General features: G+C 35.7%; 2 protein-coding genes and 1 pseudogene across 2 annotated transcripts; 2 read left to right on the plus strand and 1 right to left on the minus strand.

Annotated features, from left to right (window-relative positions):
* The first annotated feature begins 804 nt into the window (after window positions 1-804).
* Window positions 805-10,786, plus strand: LOC130810785 (LRR receptor kinase SERK2-like; annotated as a pseudogene).
* Window positions 10,787-13,250: 2,464 nt separating this feature from the next.
* LOC130811109 (pentatricopeptide repeat-containing protein At2g45350, chloroplastic-like) lies at window positions 13,251-16,091 on the minus strand. Its single transcript, XM_057677283.1, has one exon. The coding sequence runs from the start codon at window positions 16,008-16,010 to the stop codon at window positions 14,079-14,081; it is 1,932 nt and encodes a 643-aa protein (XP_057533266.1). The 5' UTR covers window positions 16,011-16,091; the 3' UTR covers window positions 13,251-14,078.
* Window positions 16,092-18,977: 2,886 nt separating this feature from the next.
* LOC130810518 (uncharacterized) lies at window positions 18,978-19,863 on the plus strand. Its single transcript, XM_057676616.1, has 4 exons — window positions 18,978-19,150; window positions 19,228-19,423; window positions 19,510-19,645; window positions 19,725-19,863. Exons 1-3 carry the CDS (start codon window positions 19,052-19,054, stop codon window positions 19,605-19,607), a joined length of 393 nt encoding a protein of 130 aa, XP_057532599.1. The 5' UTR covers window positions 18,978-19,051; the 3' UTR covers window positions 19,608-19,645; window positions 19,725-19,863.
* Window positions 19,864-20,106: the final 243 nt, after the last annotated feature.

The following is a 20,106-nucleotide window of genomic DNA, read 5'->3' on the forward strand; positions in this document are numbered from 1 at the left end:
AAAACCTTTGCAAACTTCCGGACACAAAAACAATTCAAGACAAAAATAAAATAAACAGAAAGCAAGGAAATGACGCAAAAATATATTGGGAGAAAAAAAGCTTTATATTTGCTTCAACCCGAGATGATATTATGTTCTTTGATGCTTACCTGTTGATGACGAAGTGCAACAAAGAAGAAGCAAGATGACGGCAGCAAGATTGAAGAAGATGGGAGTCTGTTTCAAGAAGAAGAGGATAGAAGAAGAATGGCAGTGAAGATTGAAGAAAAAGGAAATGACGGCCAGCGCCCAGTAGTGAAGAAGAAGGGATTTCAAAGGCCCAAAGTAGATTTAGGGTTTTGAAAATTTTTTTTTAAACAATATAAACCGGGTCTTTTTTAAATTTTTACAAAAATTTGAAAATAAATTTCAAGCTTTCCAGAAAATTGAAAATAATTTTTAAAAAAATCTGTACATTTCTTGAGGCGGGGCGGGGCAGGGCGAGGCGGGGATGGGGCGGGTATCACCTAAAACCCATCCCCATCCCCATCCCCGCGGTGGGTATGAATTTTATACCCGTACCCGCCCCATGACCCATCAAATCGGGACCCGGTTGCCTATTTTAAATCGTAAGATTGTAAAATCGTAGATTAGAATTAGGATTCTGATAACTATGCTACTAGTAAATTAATAATCATGTCCACCATAAAAACAGGACAATTTTATTTTTAATATATTTAACAGCAATTAAAGAGAGGTTTACACAAGGTAACAAAGAGACTTGAAAACAAATAAAAGATATAAAATATTATTAAAATATATATTATGGATAAGAGGCAAAATGGAAATGAGCGGGGACCAAGGTTGTTTAAATTAGGATTCTATCGAGGATCGACAAGGGGTAGGATCGAAATTGATAGAATCGGATCGTATGATCGTAAGATGTATTTTGATATGCTATAAAATGATCAATTATTATTTATATTTGTTAATATTGGTTAATTTTTTAAGTTTTAAGTTGTAAATAAAGATTTATTTGACTTTTTTTATTGATTAAAATGAATACATTTAATAATCAACTGCAAATTAGTAAGTACATGAATTTTCACAATAGTGATAAGCTTATATTTTCAACTTATATATATATATATATATATATATGTGTGTGTGTGTGTGTGTGTGTGTGTGTGTGTGTAACTAAAAGATAGAATAGAAGTTTTTTTTTTTATTTTTTTTGATTTTGATTATACTTGTAGGATTGTAGAATCATTGATGATCCTATCAACTATATTTCTAGATCTTGCTAGGATCGTATGATACTATATTTATTAAGATCCTACATAGATTTAGAACGCTCGGTTATTTTTAGATTGTAGAGTCGTAGAATCGTAAATCAGAATCAAGATTTTGGGTATGGGACAAAGTTAGACCTCATAGCCACCACTTATCCACTATTTATGACGGATTAGACTTTTCATACTCATATGCACCGACTACCGCTAAATTCATACCTAAATCTATCCAAACATAGACAGGTATAGTGTGAACCTATAAAATCATATGCACGTGGCTGCTATTTGATAAATCATTTTTTTACTAATCCTTGCCAATCCACCCACTACAAGCCCCTTTTCACTACTTTATCACCAAAATACTTATTAATAAGATTGTGCATATAACTTATGCTTTAACTTGACTTACCTTCATCAATAAAATGTTATCGCTTATCATACTAAATTCTCATCAACAAATTTGTCTCTCGCTAGTCGTAAGATTTTCTAACTTACCCAAGAATTAATTTTTTTTTAACATTAATTGCCCTATTTTTTTTCTAAATGAGATTGATTTCTAATAAATTAAACTTATTTTTTTTATAAGTTCAATATATATATTAGCTATATACAAAGGGACCATGAACCTTTTGGTAGTTTTGTATTGTAATAGCAAATATAGCTAGTAAGGAGTTCCCCACTTACCTACACCCCAGAGCGGATCGAACTGGATCCCGCATCCATATGTGAAGACACTAAAATTTTGTAGAAAATTTATTGTTTATAGGATGACCTTTATTATTGAAGCGTTTATGGGACACTCATAACCAGTTGAACTACACACTTTCAATTTAATTTTTGTCTCTTACTATTCTTATTAATTCGCAATTATGAAAATTAATGTCCCGACATGAAAATTTGTCAAAATAGACTATAGATATTATTTTTAAAATGGAATTCAAATATTAATTTTTAACATATTTACTTATGATTTGTCTAAATTTTTAATTGAATTTTTTAAAAATGATTATACTTTCACTGAGTCTTAGATCCCTTACTGCCTACGCCACAAATACCAAGATTTCAAATTCTACTCACTACTCACTACTCACTTCATTGTCTTTTTACTCTTCACATCTTTGCAATCTGTGCTGACCTTACTCCTTTTCTCACTTTCTTCTTCAGTTATTATTCCCATCCCTTTCTCTCTCCACTCCTTCTCTCTCCTCAAAACCCCACATTCTATAACAAAAGCTCTCATCTTTCTTTTACCAAATACACTTTTCATCTTTCAACCCTAAAACCCAGAAGAAAATGGAGTTTACTCATTATTTTTATACTTTCTTTTAATACCTCTTTTTCTCTTATGCTCTTTATCTGTTTGTGAAAATGTTGAGCTGAAAACTCTCATTGGCATTAAAACTTCTCTTGACCCTCATAACACCTTCCTTTCTTCTTGGAATGAAAATGGGGATCCTTGTAAGACATTTGAGGGTCTTGCTTGTAATGAGTTTGGCAAAGTGGCTAATATTTCATTGCAAGGTAAAGGACTTGATGGGGTTTTACCTTCTTCCATTGGTGAGCTCAAGAACTTATCTGGGTTGTACCTGCATTTCAATAGGTTAAGTGGAGAAATACCTAAAGAAATTACTGGTTTAACTCAGCTTACTGATCTGTATTTAGATGTTAATTATTTTAGAGGCAGCATTTCTGAAGAAATTGGAAATCTCTCTAATTTGCAAGGTTAGCCTTCTCATATAGAAGTTTTTTTCATTAATTTATTAGCAAAGGTTTAATTTTTTGGAGATTTTCTTTAAATTGGAATTGGTTTTTTAATTACCCTACTGTTTAATGTGCTTCCTAATTCCAAATTTGATTATTATAAATGTGTAAGTCAGTTAAGAAAAAAAAATAATAGAGAGAACTAAAAGTGGTTCAATTTGCTTGTCTTGCATTGCAGTTTTGCAGCTTTGTTATAATAAGTTAAGTGGGAATGTCCCTACACAGATAGGTTCCCTTAAGAAGCTCGAGCTTCTTGCTCTGTAGTATAATCAATTAACTGGTCCAATTCCTGCTAGTTTGGGAGAGTTGGACATGTTAACTAGGTTGGATTTAAGCTTTAATAGGTTATTTGGTCCAATTCCTGTCAAGTTAGCTGAAGCACCCTTGCTTCGAATCTTTGATGTTCGAAACAATACTCTTTCTGGCAATGTACCTGCTGGTAATTGAACTTTAACTTCCTATATTAATTCAAATTTACTTAATAGATTAATAGATGATTGAGAAAATAAGGAACTAATATGAACACTAACAAATGCAGCTTTGCTTAGATTGAGTGATGGATTCCAGTATCAGAATAATCCAGGTTTATGTGGGGTTGGGTTGCTTCCTTGAGAGTTTGCACTGATTCTGATGACCAGAATCAAAATAAACCTGAAGCTTTTACACCGGGTTCTGGTGGGTTGGGGAATACAGTTATACCCGAATCAGCAAACCTCCCCATAAATTGCAGCCGAACACAATGCTCTAACAGCTCTAAACCCTCACATGCTGGTTTAATTTCCGGGGTAGTTTTAATTTCTTTGGTCACAGTCGTTGGTCTTTCGATGTTCTCATGGTATCGACGCAGAAAACAAAAGATTGCAAGCAATGTGAATAATGCTGATGGTCGGCTTAGCATTGATCATTTTAAGGATGTTTTATAGGAATGTTGCACCCCTCATTAGTCATGAATATTCAAATGGGTGGGATCCTCTAGGAAAAGGTTCCCAAGATTTATTTGAGAATTATATGTTCAATATGGAGGATGTAGAATCTGCTACTCAGCACTTCTCTGAAGTGAATTTCCTAGGGCGAAGTAATTACTCAGCTGTTTACAAAGGTGTCTTACGAGACAGATCAATAGTTTCTATCAAACGCATAGCTAAGACTAACTGTAAGACATATGAAGCAGAGTTCTTGATGGGATTGAAGATCTTAACTTCCTTACAACATGGGAATCTTGTGAGGATTATGCACCAAGATTGGGTCCCTCAGACTCACAATCTTGCATTGAATCACTCTCGCCTTTGGAGATAGTCTGTAAAATGCGAAAACACACACAATCCTCACCAGTATATACCCAAGAAAGCACTTCTTGATTCTCAGGCCAGCCTCGTGGTCTCCCTCTTCAGGCTTCACTCACCTTTGGGTTGAATCCACGACCTTTCTCTAAGCTTCACTCACTCTTGTGGAAAGGTTACACACTAGATTGTTCTTCAATCTAGTTTCAGAGATATTCTATCACTCAATTGTGTTGTGACTGATTTGAAGGAAACACACAATATACTCAGGGGAAAGGAAGAGAGCAACGAACAATGAAAACGGATTGAAACTATGAAAATTTGAATGAAACTCTTATTACTCAGTTAATTGTCCCTTACATCAAGCCTAGCTACCTATTTATAGCTTTATATCATTACAACGACTAGTTTATACACGTGCCCAATATTAGGCTTATTTTAAAAACAGAAATCAGACAAAATGACTAAGTACTGGATGACCTTCTTCGCAGTGGCTAGTGACTAGGGCTGCACACGGTCCGGTCTGGTCTGGTTTGACAGAAAAATCAGACCAGACCAGAAATTCCCGTCTGGAAATTTTCCAGACCAGACCAGACCAGTCAAGAGACCAGACCAGACCAGACCAGACCGTTCGGTCTGGTCTGGTCTGGTCTACGGTTTTTTTTTTTTTTTTGTATTTTTTTAATTGAGTGAGAATCTAAGATAAACGATAATCTGTAAACAAAATACATCATCAAATCCGAAACATCACAAGTTTTCAATAGTTAAGTACATCACTAATTTTATAATATAGAACATAAAGTAAATTGATAGTAGTCACTACTCAGCACTCAGCAATAGCGACTTCATCCACGAATATCCATCATTGCATCAAGGAACATCAATAACTGAAGGAGCCAAACTGATCTTCGATAACTCTATACAATAAAAACAAACATCAAAAAATATGATTTTATAAAATAAACATAATACTAATCATGATATGAAAGATCACATACCGTTCTCTAGTTGTGTTATATCCTCCAAGCACTCCTCAACTTTTAGAGAAGAAGCACGAAGCCAATCTTGACAAGAAATAAGAGCTTCTGCCATCTTTGGACTTAATGAACTTCGAAATGAATCTAGAACTCGACCTCCAGTGCTAAAGGCACTTTCCGATGCAACTGTGGATACAGGAATGGCTAGCACATCACGAGCTACAAGAGAAAGAATTGGAAACCTTGAACTATTGTTTTTCCACCATGTCAAAATATCAAAGCAATCTCCATCTTCTTCTGTAACCTCATCTAAATACTTGTCCACCTCTGTTTTAGTCAATTCCCCATCCTCACGAGACTCTTTGAGTTTTTTAAACTTAGATCTCATAAGTCCTTTTTTCGGAAGTCCAGGTTCCACATCTTTGCTAGAACTTGAAGCACCAGCAATTTGGTTCGTTGTTGCGGATGTGGAATGAAAGCCTTTGTATTCATTATATAAATCATAAAGGGCATTCTTTACCCGCATACAAACAACAAAAGCATCATTATCTTTTGTGTACATTTGTCTTATCCCAAATTCCACAGTTTCCCATTTATATCTAGGATCAAGTACAGCAGCAACATATAGCATAACATTTAGTTTTTTAGGATCCCCCCAATACTTATCACACTTCTCTTTCATTCTTTGTGCCATATCCTTAAACTCATAATTAGGACTTTCACACCATTCTTTTAGCAAACAATCAACATCAGTAATATCATCAAAACAACCATTACAAGTAACATATTGTGAACCAGACACACGCAAAGTTAAATTATAAAACACTTCTAATAATTGAACTAAGCTCTTCACTTGGTCCCAATCATCAGTAGTAGGCTTTCCTAAACCATTCCCATAACCATGGGGATCTAGAAGATGCTCATGAAAATTTGGATCTTCCCCATCATACCTCTCAAATGCCAATATAAACTTCAAAGCAATGCTTAACATCAAATAAGTTGAGTTCCACCGTGTGACCACATCAAGAGACAACATGTTTTTTGATGGAATCTTCTCATCTGAAACACACTTATAAAACTTTTCAATTCTAGATGGAGAAGATAAAATAAATTTAACAGCACCTCGAACTCGACAAACAGCATCACTAACTAATTTAAGACCATCATTAACCACTAAGTTCATGATATGAGCAATACATCTTACATGCAAATATTCTCCATTCAACACACTAGTTCCCCACGTTTTGACTCTTGTTTTTAAATAAGCAATTGCAGTGTCATTAGAACTAGCATTGTCCACAGTAATGGTCATCACACTTTCAAGACCCCAAGCAAGCAAACATTTCTCAATTGCCTTCCCAATGGCCTGACCTTTATGACTTGATATTGGACAAAAATTTAAGATTCTTTTATTTAACTTCCAATCATTATCAATAAAATGCGTAGTTAAACACATATAATTAATTTTTTGGATTGAAGTCCATGTGTCAGTAGTAAGACATACTCTCCTACAATTAGTTTTTAAAAAAGATTTTAGTTTCAACCTTTCATCCAAAAACATCTCGTAACAATCTCTAGCAACAGTCATTCTAGAAGGAACCACAAACTTATTTTGCATCTGTGAGCAAAAGTACCTAAACCCCTGGGCTTCAACAAATCTAAAGGGAAGTTCATCAACAATTATCATGAACGCTAAGCCTTTTCTACAAGCCTCATAGTTAAAGTTCCAACTCTTTATGTGAGCTTCTTGTTCCCCTTGTTCATTAACACTTGATTGAAAACTCAATTGTGTTTGAATAGCATTTGATTTGTTATTGAGTGAAAATCTAGTACACTTACTTAAATGTGCTCTATAAGTACTAGTCCCATTAAAACTAGGATTGCACTTATATTCACGACCACAATAGTTACACTTACATTTGTTTTCCATATTTTTGTTTGTAAATTTGGTGAAGTGATCCCATATGTCGGATCTTGGTTTCACAACTTTTTTCCTTTGTTTGCTCATTACTTCCTCCTTTTTGATTTCATTAACATCCTGATCATCCACTTCATTTTCATCGCAAACTATAAAAGGTTCATCCATCGACATCGCAAACTACAATTGATCATCAACAATCTATTCAGTATACAAAGACTACAAGCAATTACTTACATTACGAGTAAAGGACTGAAACTGAGTAATTCCAATCAACAATCATCAACAATTACTTACAAGCAATTACTTACATCAACAATCATCAACAATCTATTCAGTATACAAAGACTACAAGCAATTACTTACATTACGAGTAAAGGACTGAAACTGAGTAATTCCAATCAACAATCATCATCAATTACTTACAAGGAAAAATTCGAAAACAAGCAATATCAAAGACTACAATCATCATCAACTAAAATTCGAAAACAAGCAATATCAAGAAAAATTCGAAAACAATCATCATCAAAGACTACAAGCAATTACCCAAAACAGGATTCACCTATTGAAGATCAAAAATCCATCTACTGAAGATTCACCTACTGAAGATCGAAATATCAAGAACAAGGAAAATCGAAATATCAACTACAAGCAATATCACCTATTCGAAAACAAGGAAAAAAACTACAAGATTCATCACTTGAAATTCGAAATATCAAGAACAACACTACAAATCCATCTACTGAAGATCAAAAACAAGAAAAATCCAAACAACACTACAAACGAAAGTACGAAAGTATGAAAGTAAGAAAAATCCATCTACAAATTCGAAACAAATAAAACAGAAGGCTTGAAAAAACCCTAAAAAATCAAAAAATCAACCAATATACTTACATTACGAGATTCTACACTTGATTCCGTGGTGACTGCGGAGATTGGAGAATGAAGATTGGAGGAGGAGCGTCGAAGCCTCGAAGAAGCACAAGCACTGTCGACTGTCGAAGACTTGAAGCCTCGAAGGAGGCGACTGGCGAGGAATTAGAGAGGAGGCGAGGAATGAGAGAGGAGGCGAATCAGAGAGGCGAGGAATCAGAGAGGAGAGGAGGAAGAGAGGAGAATGTGAATGTCTCGCGATTTTTGAAATGGAGAATTGGAGATGGAGGGCGGAGGCAGTAGGCAGTAGGCAGAGGCAGCCAGCACAGCAGGAGTTGACGAGTGACGACTAATTGCCCTAACCCTAATCCCTTAAAATTTTATTTTATTACGGTTTTCCGGTCCGGTCTGGTCTGAAAATTTTAAAACCGGGACCGGACCGTTTTGGAATACGGTCTGAAAAAAAAAACCAGACCAGACCATTTAGACCGTAGACCAGACCAAATATTAAATTTACGGTTTGGTCCGGTTTGGTTTACGGTTTAGACCAAATCGTGTTCAGCCCTATAGTGACTAGGGCACCTTGTGCTGGTTCTCTCGGCTTCTGTGATTATTGTCAGTAGGGTCCTAGGCCCTTGATGGCTAGATCCATGTGCCAAGATGTCATATCTTCCTTGGTCACCCCTTTGAAGCTCGTGGTTAAGTCTCAGGCAACAGAGTAAGGTGGCCTGGTCGTAAGCAGACTGTTGGGCAGTGTCTTGACTGTTTGAGCATGATGTGTGGCCTTTAGTTTTCTTGCGTACCTCTTGGGTTGGAGTAGCTGGCTCGTGGTGTGGATTGTTGTTCTCAACATGTTCCAAACTTAGATGCTCAAGATTTGTTTGAGTAGGAGCAGTAGGAACAGTAGGATCAGTGGGAACAGCTTGTAGTTCCCCTGTACTTGGACCATATTCTGAGCAGGGCGAATATGGTTCAGATTAGAGGCTTTTGCTGCTCAAAAGGAAGGGGAGAATGCTTCCTTATATATGATTATGTTCCCAACGGAAACTTGCTGCAGTATCTTGATTTGAATCATGGCCATGATAAACATCTCAACTGGTCTAACAGAATTTCTATTATTAAGGGCATTGCTAAAGGTTAGTATTGGTTGTCTTCCTTGTTTATCGATTCTGTATTCAAATTCTGGTGCAGCTCAAATTCTTTTATTTTCCTTAAGAACTAATGTATATGTTAAATGTCTGTGAAAGTGCGATACAGACATGATTTTATAGCCAAATTGAGGGGTTGCCAACTTGATGCACTTCTTATTTGTGTCTACATCTAACAGTTTGACCCTTGATCATAAATAAACCATACGTTTAGCATTTAGAACTGCATTTTCTGACATGGGTTTGTGACAATAGACTCAAACTTCACCTCTACTTCGGAACTTCCAATTGAAACAATGAGATTGGTGTCATGTTGCATGTCAGTTTTATGGATCAAATGAGCGAAATGAATGTTTTTGGAAAATAACCCACATGTGATCCCACATCGAACAGTTAGAGAGAGGTTGACTAAAATATAAGTTTGATGGGCTATTCCTCCTATTAACAATTGGTTTTAGATGGAACATCATCAGATTTGTGTGCAGTCAACTCTCCCCTTATGCGGAACTTGTAGTGTACAAATCTAATAACAAATTTATGAATGACTAGGATAATAATTATTAAGACGATCTCTTCCTCTGCATGCCGGTTGCTGAAATAATGAACTTGTTGCGACGACTTGTGATGATGCAAGTGAAGTTCACTAACTAATCCTTTTACTGCTCCCCAGGTATTGATTATTTACACACCTCACAAAGCAGTAAGCCAGAACTAGTTCACCAAAATATATCGGCTGAAAAACTGCTGATCGACTAGAGGCTTAATCCACTACTTATGGGATCTTGCCTCTACAAACTACTTGCTGATGATATTGTATTCTCTATGCTTAAAGCCAGCACTGACATGGGATACCTTGCTCCAGAGTATACAACCACCGGAAAATTTACTGACAAGAGCGACGTGTATGCATTTGGTATACTTCTACTCCAAATTCTATCAGGTAAATCAAAAATTGATCTATCTATTCGACAAGGTGCTGAGTCAGGAAGATTAGAAGATTTTATCGTTCCAAATCTTCTTGGAAAGTACGAAGAATCTGAAGCTATTGAGCTTGGTAAATTAGCTTCACTTTGCATTCATGAAATCCCTCATCAACGACCATCTATAAACACCATTAGACAAGAGTTAAGTCTGTTTGATGACAAATCTTAAACTCGAAAATGATGGGTTTTCCCGTCTTTTTTCAAATTAGCGACAAACGAGCATTTGCTAACTGCCAGCTAATCTCATTTTGCGATGTGGAAGTCACACTGATGTAACCATGTATGTATGGATTAAGGATGAAGGTACGCTAATCCGCTAGTCTGATACAAATTTTGTGCAAATGTCTAATGCACCAACTGCTGTTGTATTCTAATCAAATGTCTTAATTAGAATGTTGTAAGAATAACTGATTCTGTGTACTTGCTCTATTAGAATCATTTAGTTAAGGTGATTCAGTTTTAGGACTTTGTGGTATTTCTTGCTACATTGTGATCATCCAAATAAAAACACTAACAAAGGCAATATTTTCCTTTGTAGGACATTACTGCTTTTCAAATGAGGTATAATTGTTGTATTGGTGCACTAAATCATTCCTTTTAGTAAATTGTAAGCCACAACAAAATGAATTCCCTTCAAGTAATGAAACATTCAATGACTTGCTTCAGGTTTACTGTTTAAAGTAATTACGACCCATTTGGTAGATGGTAATAAATGGTAGTAATGAGAATAAAAAACTAATATAATTTTGGTTAAAAAATCTCTTGGTTACCTTGATGGTCATGCTTGTCCAACTTTAATTATCTCATTTTTTTCATAAAATTCATTCCAATGCATTACCATTAGGAGAGGTGGTATTAGATAGTAATAGAAATTTGTAAATAAAAAACTTTTTTGTGATAAAAGTTTTATTACCATGAGAATGATATGAAACTTTTAATAAAATTTTACGCTATAAATCATTCTCATTACCATCATTTAGTACCACTAATCAAACGGGCCGTTAGTATTACACTATTCACAAAAGTTGTTGCAGAAGTATTCCTTGTGTATACTCTTTTTCATCATCTCTCTATCCTGGTTTTTTCTACCAAGATACGAACCTTGTGAGTCATAACCGGAGTTGGCCTTGGACCTAAGCGCAAAATGAGATGGGTTTCTAACTAATACAACAAATAATGACTATAGTACATTACCCAAATGCCATTTTATGACCCTTGTTTAAGCGGTATTAGGATTTCACATGAATGTAACCCTATCCTTGTAAAGAACATTATCATTATCATCATTATACCCGGTATATCTTTGTAAAGGACATATTCTCTCCAATTATTTACAAACTTAGTTCAGTTAAGCTCATTTATTTTTAATTCTATTCAATTCAATTCAGTACTTTACTTTATTCTCATAACTCATATTTATTCAGTTCAATTTAATTCATTTCACAAAATTGATTTCTAGTTCTATTCTCCTATAGAGCATATCTGTATTGTTCCGATTGACAATTAATAGGGTGTCATCTAATAACAAGCAAAATTTCTCCTCAAATCATTATTTCCAATAGTGGTGAATGCAAGTTTCCTTCCTTTGAGCTCTAGTTTGGACCCATTACTCATGATTAAGCTAAAGAAATAAACTCTTGGTCCAAAATACAACTACACCTCCAGATGCAGACAATATTTATCACAACTGAACATGTGAATGGACCCATAAATTCTAAAAGGATACTATTACTAATATAACACCTAGTGTCACAAACAAACAAGGTAAGTTCCATCATTGAAAATTGACACAAAGAAGAAATTAAAACTCACTACTTTAACAGAAATGTTTTTATTTGTTTTTCATGTGAACCTTTATTGTCTTGTTTACCAAGAGCCAAAAGCTATTGTCCAACTTATGTATTCTCCTTTTCCGTTCCCATTCTGTTCATTACCACAATTTTTATTCTACTGAGACTGGTAAAATAATTTTTGCTGATATTTTTACTTTTTCTCCCCATAATATCCTCCTGTTCTGGTAAAGCGGTTCTCCTAATGATGACTAGAGTTGTGCATTCGGTTGTTTTTGAGTTTGGGTCGGTTGCAATTCGGCTTGATTGAGATTTGGGTCAATTATACTTAGGGCCTAATTTGGAGTCACTTCAGGTCATAGTCGGGCCAAGAGCCTGATCTAGTTTCCTACTAGTAAGAGAAGGCTGATTGTCAATTGTTTCCTTAATTCAAGTCTATGTATCTTAGTGATAATTTATAACATCTAAACCCTAATAATTTCTAAGCCAAGCAGATAGATGTTAGGATGGAGGGCAAAAATTCCCCCCACAATGTTGCTTGATTGTATTGCTACCTGGAATGATATTTGGTTTGAAACGAGGAATAAGAACGGAAATAAGGAACACAATCTAGTTTGACTCGGGAACAATTAGATACGAAATATATTATGTATAAAAAATATATTTGAAAACAAAATTGAATTAAAATGATTTTTCAATTTATTTTAACTGAAGTTTTTTACTTTTCTAGATTTATCTCGTTTTCTCCCTTCCTTTTTTCTTTAGTTTGTAAATAAAAGGCAAAATATCTTTTAAAAAAAGGTCTTCTACAACAAGACATCACCTTTAGCGATTTGGGTCGCGTTTTATTGTGATTCGGGACAAACGTTTCCGAATTGTGAAACATGGCTACGTTCTATGCTTGATTGTATAATTCAGCCTCATCCATAATGAGCATTTTTGACAACCGACAAATGAGACAATTTTGGTGAAGTTTTGATTAAAATAGGTTGTGATTGTGATGACAGAGATCACCAAGCAAATTATCAAGTGAGAAAGTATCTCATCACACAAAAGATCAGCTACTAGAAGATGACTGAAAGCTAAATTGACTAGTGAAGACGAATCGTGCAATACTTTTTTACCACATGTTTTGTTAGAGTTTGATCCAAATAATCAATGAAAGAACACAACAAAGATCAAAAACAGAAAATGCAAAACTAAGAAAACAACACAAGATTTGAGAGGTGGAGAAAATGAATATTATTGCTCTTGAGTATTGATTACAAACTATAATTCACTCTATGATAAGAATCCCTCCTTAGAATTATACAATACGAGAGAAGAAGATAAAACCCTATAAAACCTTTCACTAAAACACTAAGATTTGGAATGTGGCTCTCAACTCAATTCCCAATAGCTAGATGATCAAATGATCTTACATTGTATGTACAAGAAATATACTGAGCTTTATATAGGCTTTGGAACCAGAAGAAATGAATATGAGTAAGTCTTGAACTTATCGAATTATAACAAAATCCTGCGAACGTCTGCTCAACTAGTCGAGCAATTTATTATGGTCGATCGAGATCAAAATGTAGGCAAGTTTCTGATCTCTTGCTCGACCAGTCGAGCGACAAGCCTGAGTCGAGCGAGCATCTAGTGCAACGGAACAATTCTTCTCAACTACCATTATTCACCATAACATCAATATATCATCTCAAAACTCCAAATCACATATATCAACTTTCATACAACCATATTGGGATTATTGAGTCACCATATCTAACATGTTTTCTTAAGGTCATGATAACGTGCTATAGCTGACATTACAGTTTATACATAGCATTAATCTTTTCAGGAGCAGAAGAAACATAGAAAGAATAAGCATATTGAAGGAATTTAAACTGCATAGCATATATTGATACGGACATGAAGAATGTTTGACGAACTTCCTGTGGCATGTAATCTTGCAGGAGTCTATAATGAGTCTAGGACATTTACATCAAGGTTCTACAAGACTACAGGCGTATTCTGAGTAAAATATACATTAATAAATATATATATTTAACAATCAAGAGATGAATTTGTATACATTTTACTGGTTTACCAGTTCTAGCTCTGTGACTTCTGATTCGAAATTCAAGCAATGTCCTGAAGCACTGAACTTATCCAACAGAGAATAGACTTGGCTAGTTTGAGGATGGGATTTATCTCTAACAAGGAACTCATGGACTGAACCATTGAGTTCAATAGAACTGAAACCAGGAAGTTTCTTCAGAGCTTTGTTCGCCATGAATGTTCTGATTTTACTAACATCATCCCATTTACCAAATCCAGCATACATGTTGGAGAGAAGCACGTATGAACCCAAATTACTCAAATCAAGCCTTGTAAGACGCTCAGCAACCTGCTGCCCTAGATCCAGGTTTCCGTGATAGATACAAGCACTAAGTAAAGTCCTCCAAACAATGTCATTTGGCTCAATAGGCATCTCAGCTATAAATTCTTTTGCTTCTATTAGGCGTCCAGCTCGACCAAGAATGTCAACCATGCACCCATAGTGCTGCAGTTTCGGTTCCAATTTATGAACTCTCCTCATAAGTTCGAAACATATTTTCCCTTCCTTCACTAAACCGGAATGACCACAAGCACTTAGCAGCCCAATGAATGTGATATCATCCGGCTCTATAGATTGCTTACGCATTTCCGTGTAAAGGTCAAATGCTAGTTCACCCAAGCCATGAACAGCCAATCCTCCTATCATGGCATTCCAATGATCAACATCCTTTAAATCCACATTTTCAAATACCTGAATGGCACTATCAATACAGCCACATTTTGAATACATATCTATAAGAGCCACATCAAGTTTCCCACCAATTGCAATGCCATTGGACTTGATATAGGAATGCACAGTGATGCCTTCATCCACACGTCCTAGTTGGGCAATGGCAGAAAGAACGATCAAAAGCGAAGTTCTATCAGGAAACGAATTATCCATATTTAATATATCATAAAAGAATTTTAGTGCTTCAACAAAATTCCCGCTTTGAACATATCCAGCCATCATGGTATTGCAAACCACTATATCCTTTTCAGGAGCTTGATCAAATAAATTCCTTGCAATGTCAACACAACCAGTTTTGGCATAGCCATCAATCATAGTAGCCCAAGTGATTGCATCACGTTCAGGCATTCGCTCGAACAAATCATGGGCAGATTCCATCTCGTTGCATTTTGCGAGTCCATCAATCATCAAATTCCAAGTAACTAAATCTCTCTTAGGCATTTCCTTAAACAATTCCCAAGCTTTATCGAGATTGCCTCTAGATTGCATATACCCAGCAATCATCGAGTTCCAAGATATCAAATTCTTGATCTCCATACAATCAAACAATTCCCTAGCAACACTAATCAACCCTGCCTTCACATATCCATCAATCATAGCATTGTAGGAAACCAAATCCCTATCAGGCATCCTATCAAACACCTGGCGTGCAAGCTCAAAAGACCCACATTTCACATATAAAGAAATCAAACAATTTTGCAAATACAATTCTGAACCAATTTCTAGTTTCCTCAATAACCCATGAATCTGCATCCCTTCTTTAACATACCCATATCGAGAACAAACTTTAAGAATTAAAGAAAAAGAATACTTATCCACACAAACACCATTATCAAGCATGAAATTGAATATCAAAAGGGCTTGCTTTGGTTCATTATTAACAGAAAATGACTTTATAACTGCATTAAATAGAAAAGGATCAAAAAGGATTTGTTCCTCTTGAATTAAAGCATGTTCAGAGAGTAAAAGAAAGCGAGCAAAGTTAATGAGTGGTTTTTGCGGAAAAGAACATAATTTTAGAATGAGTTTTGTGGTAAAATTAGGGTTTTTGATAAACCCAGTTGCAATTAGACGAGCATGGATTTGTTTGATATCGTTTACAGTCTTGCAGTTATGAAGGATAGAGAAAGTGGGAACTTTGGAGTTCCATGGTTGAATTGAATTTGCACAGATTAACATCAATCTTAGCGGGAAAATTAGTTAGGAAGGATGTTGTAACTGTTGATAACTATCGTTAGTCAACGCATAGTGTGAGCCCTGAGGGAGTTATTTAACTGTTCACGTTTACTAACAATCTTTAAATATCGTCGCCCTTTTTATTTTATCGCCACCCATCTGAAAAAATTACGTATTTGCCCCTATATAATCAAAAAATAACGATTTTGCCATCGAACCTAAAATTTTCTATATATATCACATTCTCACTAAAATATTTCCTACCACAGATTAACATCAATCTTAGCGGGAAAATTAGTTAGGAAGGATGTTGTAACTGTTGATAACTATCGTTAGTCAACGCATAGTGTGAGCCCTGAGGGAGTTATTTAACTGTTCACGTTTACTAACAATCTTTAAATATCGTCACCCTTTTCATTTTATCGCCACCCATCTGAAAAAATTACGTATTTGCCCCTATATAATCAAAAAATAACAATTTTGCCATCGAACCTAAAATTTTCTATATATATCACATTCTCACTAAAATATTTCCTACCACACCTAAAAACCAACTTACAAAAGCAAATTGTTGGAGAAAAAACTAAGTTCAATTCGCAAATAATTAATCGAGGTAATTTCTTTTCGAATGTAATTAATTTAAATTTTCAAACGAAAAAAATATATATATAAGTTGAACCGCCCAGATCTGGGCGGTTCAACTTTAAATTTTTTCTTTTTTCGTTTGTATTTGTATAATTATTATAAATTTTAATTACATTATTATTATTATTATTATTATTATTATTATTATTATTATTATTATTATTATTATTATTATTATTATTATTATTTTTGGAATTGTTATTTTAATAATTTTATTATTATTGTTGTTATTGTTGTGATTTTTATTGTTTTTATTATTAAATATATTTTTATGTTTTGATTTTAAAATTTTTTAATGTTAATATGTTTGTTATAATTATTATTACAATTTTTATTATTATTGTTGTTGTTGTTGTTTTTTTATTTTTCGAATTTAAATTATATAAAAAAAATTTAAAATGAATCGCCCAGATTTGAGCGATTGGACCCCCGTTCAATCGCCAAAAATGGGGCGATTGAACCGGGGTCCAATCGCCCAGATCGGGGCAATTCATTTAATTTTTTTTTCGTTTGTTTTTGATAATTATTATTGTTATTTTTAATTTTATTTTTGTTGGTATTATTATTGTTATTACTGATATTAGTTTTATTTTTTTTATTATTTTTGTGATTGTTATTAATTTTATTATTAAATAATTCTTTTTCTTTTAATTATTAATTTATTATTTTAAATATGTTTATTATAATTAATTTTATTATTATTAATAAACTTTGTATGTTGTGTTGAATATTATTTTTATTATTGGTGTTGTTTGGTTATTTTCGTTTTTTTTTCCATTTTTAATTTTTTATTGTTATTTTTTTAGAAAAATTATTATTAATTTTATTTGTATTATTATTGTTATTATTATTATTATTATTATTATTATTATTATTATTATTATTTGTTATTATTTTTATTGTTATATTATTTTTATAGTGGTTGTTGTTATTATTACTATTATTATATTATCCTTTAATGTCATTTATAATTTTTTTTTGTTATTAGTGTTATGATTATTGTTATTATTTGTGTTATTATTGTTATGATTATTATTAATGTTATTACTTTTGTTAATGTTGTTATTATTTTTATGATTATTGTCAATTTAGAAAATTAATATTGTTTTTTGTTCATCTGGTTAATGTAACGTAAAGTTTGATTATGTTCATTTATTTTTAATATTTAATGAAACTGTCAAAAATTGTAGAAAATGGCTGGTAATCAAGGAAAAGGAAAGGGTTTTTTTAGACAATTGTTGAGAGGTAATAGTTGTAGGCCTACCTTACTCAGAGGGGACCCGCATGAGAGGGGGGTAACGGGTTCTGCTAGGAGGGCTAGGCAGGAAGAGGCTGCCAAACACATGGGGCCCAACGGTCGAGTACGCTGAACCAAGTGCGTACTCCTTTTGATGACCAGGCTAGCAGCCTCCAGAGTAGTTGGGGGGTTTCTAGTGATGATGATAATGATGCTGATGATGTTTAGTTCCAAGGTCCTGATTCTCGCCCATTGGACTGGACTGTTGTTCGGGGCCCCGATGGCAGATTTGCCCGTGGCGGCCCGAGTTCTTCTGCCGCATCTGAGCGCGCAGGACGTAGTTTCATCGATAATGAGCCGCCACGGGAGAGCAGGCCCTCACAGTCCGCTAACACGGACTGGTTAGTGACATCACCCCAGCCCGGGGGCCGACAGATACGCGATTGATCCCTAACTATGGGGGGCACATAGCTAAACTTATTTTTGACGGCTCTGAGCGTACGCCTCCGATTCTGGATTGTCGTATTAGGAAGAGGCTGGTGGAGTCCATTATCCGACTGAGGGATATGTCCGATGCGCTGAACGATGTTCTACCTGCCACTTCCCTCGGCCAACTACCGGACATTATGCACCAACACATCGACTGTGCTTTAATATCGGCGTTCGTCGAGAGGTGGCAGCCGGATACGAACACTTTCCACATGCCATGGGGGGAAATGACGATTATGTTGCACGACGTGCAACGCATATTGGGCATTTCTATTGAAGGTTCTCTGCTGGCTGAGCCTTCGGAGGCGGAGTGGTATGTCGGTATCACCAATCTGTTCGGGGAGCCTATCTCTGAGCTTAGGCGTAGAGGTGCATTCACCTGCGGCTGCGTAAGCGTTGCTGAACTGATGCGGTTGTGTCATAGGTCGCAGGCCATGGATACCCAGACGACAGCCTACTACATGGCTATCGTCGGCTCTACCTTGCTGGCGGATAAGACCAGAATTGGCATGCGACCTCACCCGATACTTTCCGTGAACGACGATCAGCAGGAGGTGGCCTGGGGTGCGGTGACCTTGGCATTCTTGTACATTGCCTCACATTGCTCCAGACATGGATCTATGAGTACTTTCCCGCTTTCCGCCCTCATCCTCGCCGAGAAGATGTGCCAAACATGACTAGGGCGGACATGTGGACAACGAAGAAACCATGTCATGAGGCGGACAGGCTGAGGGACTGCCGCAGGGTTCTTGACTCAATGACGGAGACTCAGGTATTGTACATTACATTTTGTCATGCATGTGTTTTTAAATTTGCAGTATTATTTTTGTTAACTTGGCCTGCATGCAGGTGGAATGGACTCCCTACAATTCTTCTCCTAGTGCGTTGCTGAATGAGCACCCACACACCACCGTCATCGGGGGTATCACGTGCTTTGATGTCTTCGAGGTGTATTTGCTGGAGCGGACATTGCGACAGATCGGGTTCGTGCAAGCTATTTCTCCCACTCCTATGAGACCAGCCAAGGCTCTCCGACCGGCACACGGTACCTACTTCGCGACCTTTCCTTCTTCTGCTGTATATTTGGAGGCATGAAGTAGGTTCCCCTTTAATGCCCGCCTTGTTGAGCAGGGACTTTGTCGGGTTTGTTCCTTCAGAGGCTGAACCTAATTACGTTGACTGGTTCAGAGTGTGCTCGCACCCATACATCGCCCCCGACGAAGGGCTGACTTCCGGTCCTGGTCCTTCTCAGAGCAGAGCTGAATACGTGAGTTTTGCTTTGTCTTTTTGTTTTTGTGATGTTGTTTTATTTCTTGTTAACTCCTTTTTTTCTTTTGTGTTTTCAGTTCCTGAATGAATGGCTCAGTAGATTCGCTCCAGTGGCAAGATGATCCAAGTACGTGTGGTGGTTGAAGAAATTATGCACGAAATGGATTTAACACACAAACACAAGGGGATATTCCAAGATTGTTATAACAATGCCTTGCCAAGAGTTGGACTACCAAACCTCCTGTCAATGCAACACCGGTGCTTTCCTTTGATTAATCAAGGGAATACTCAATGTTCTTGGATAGGATGAAGTGCAATCTTGAAGACTGATCAAGGGGTTGCACAACAAAGAAGGGCAAACTGGCCCTAAGTAACCCAATTGCTAGGCAATTGTAAGGAAAAACACACTTGGTGAATTTTCTGAATTTTTATTAAAAATCAACTTATCCCTTTTACAAT

This window comes from Amaranthus tricolor, chromosome 4, assembly GCF_026212465.1.
Source record: "Amaranthus tricolor cultivar Red isolate AtriRed21 chromosome 4, ASM2621246v1, whole genome shotgun sequence".
Lineage (NCBI taxonomy): Eukaryota > Viridiplantae > Streptophyta > Magnoliopsida > Caryophyllales > Amaranthaceae > Amaranthus > Amaranthus tricolor.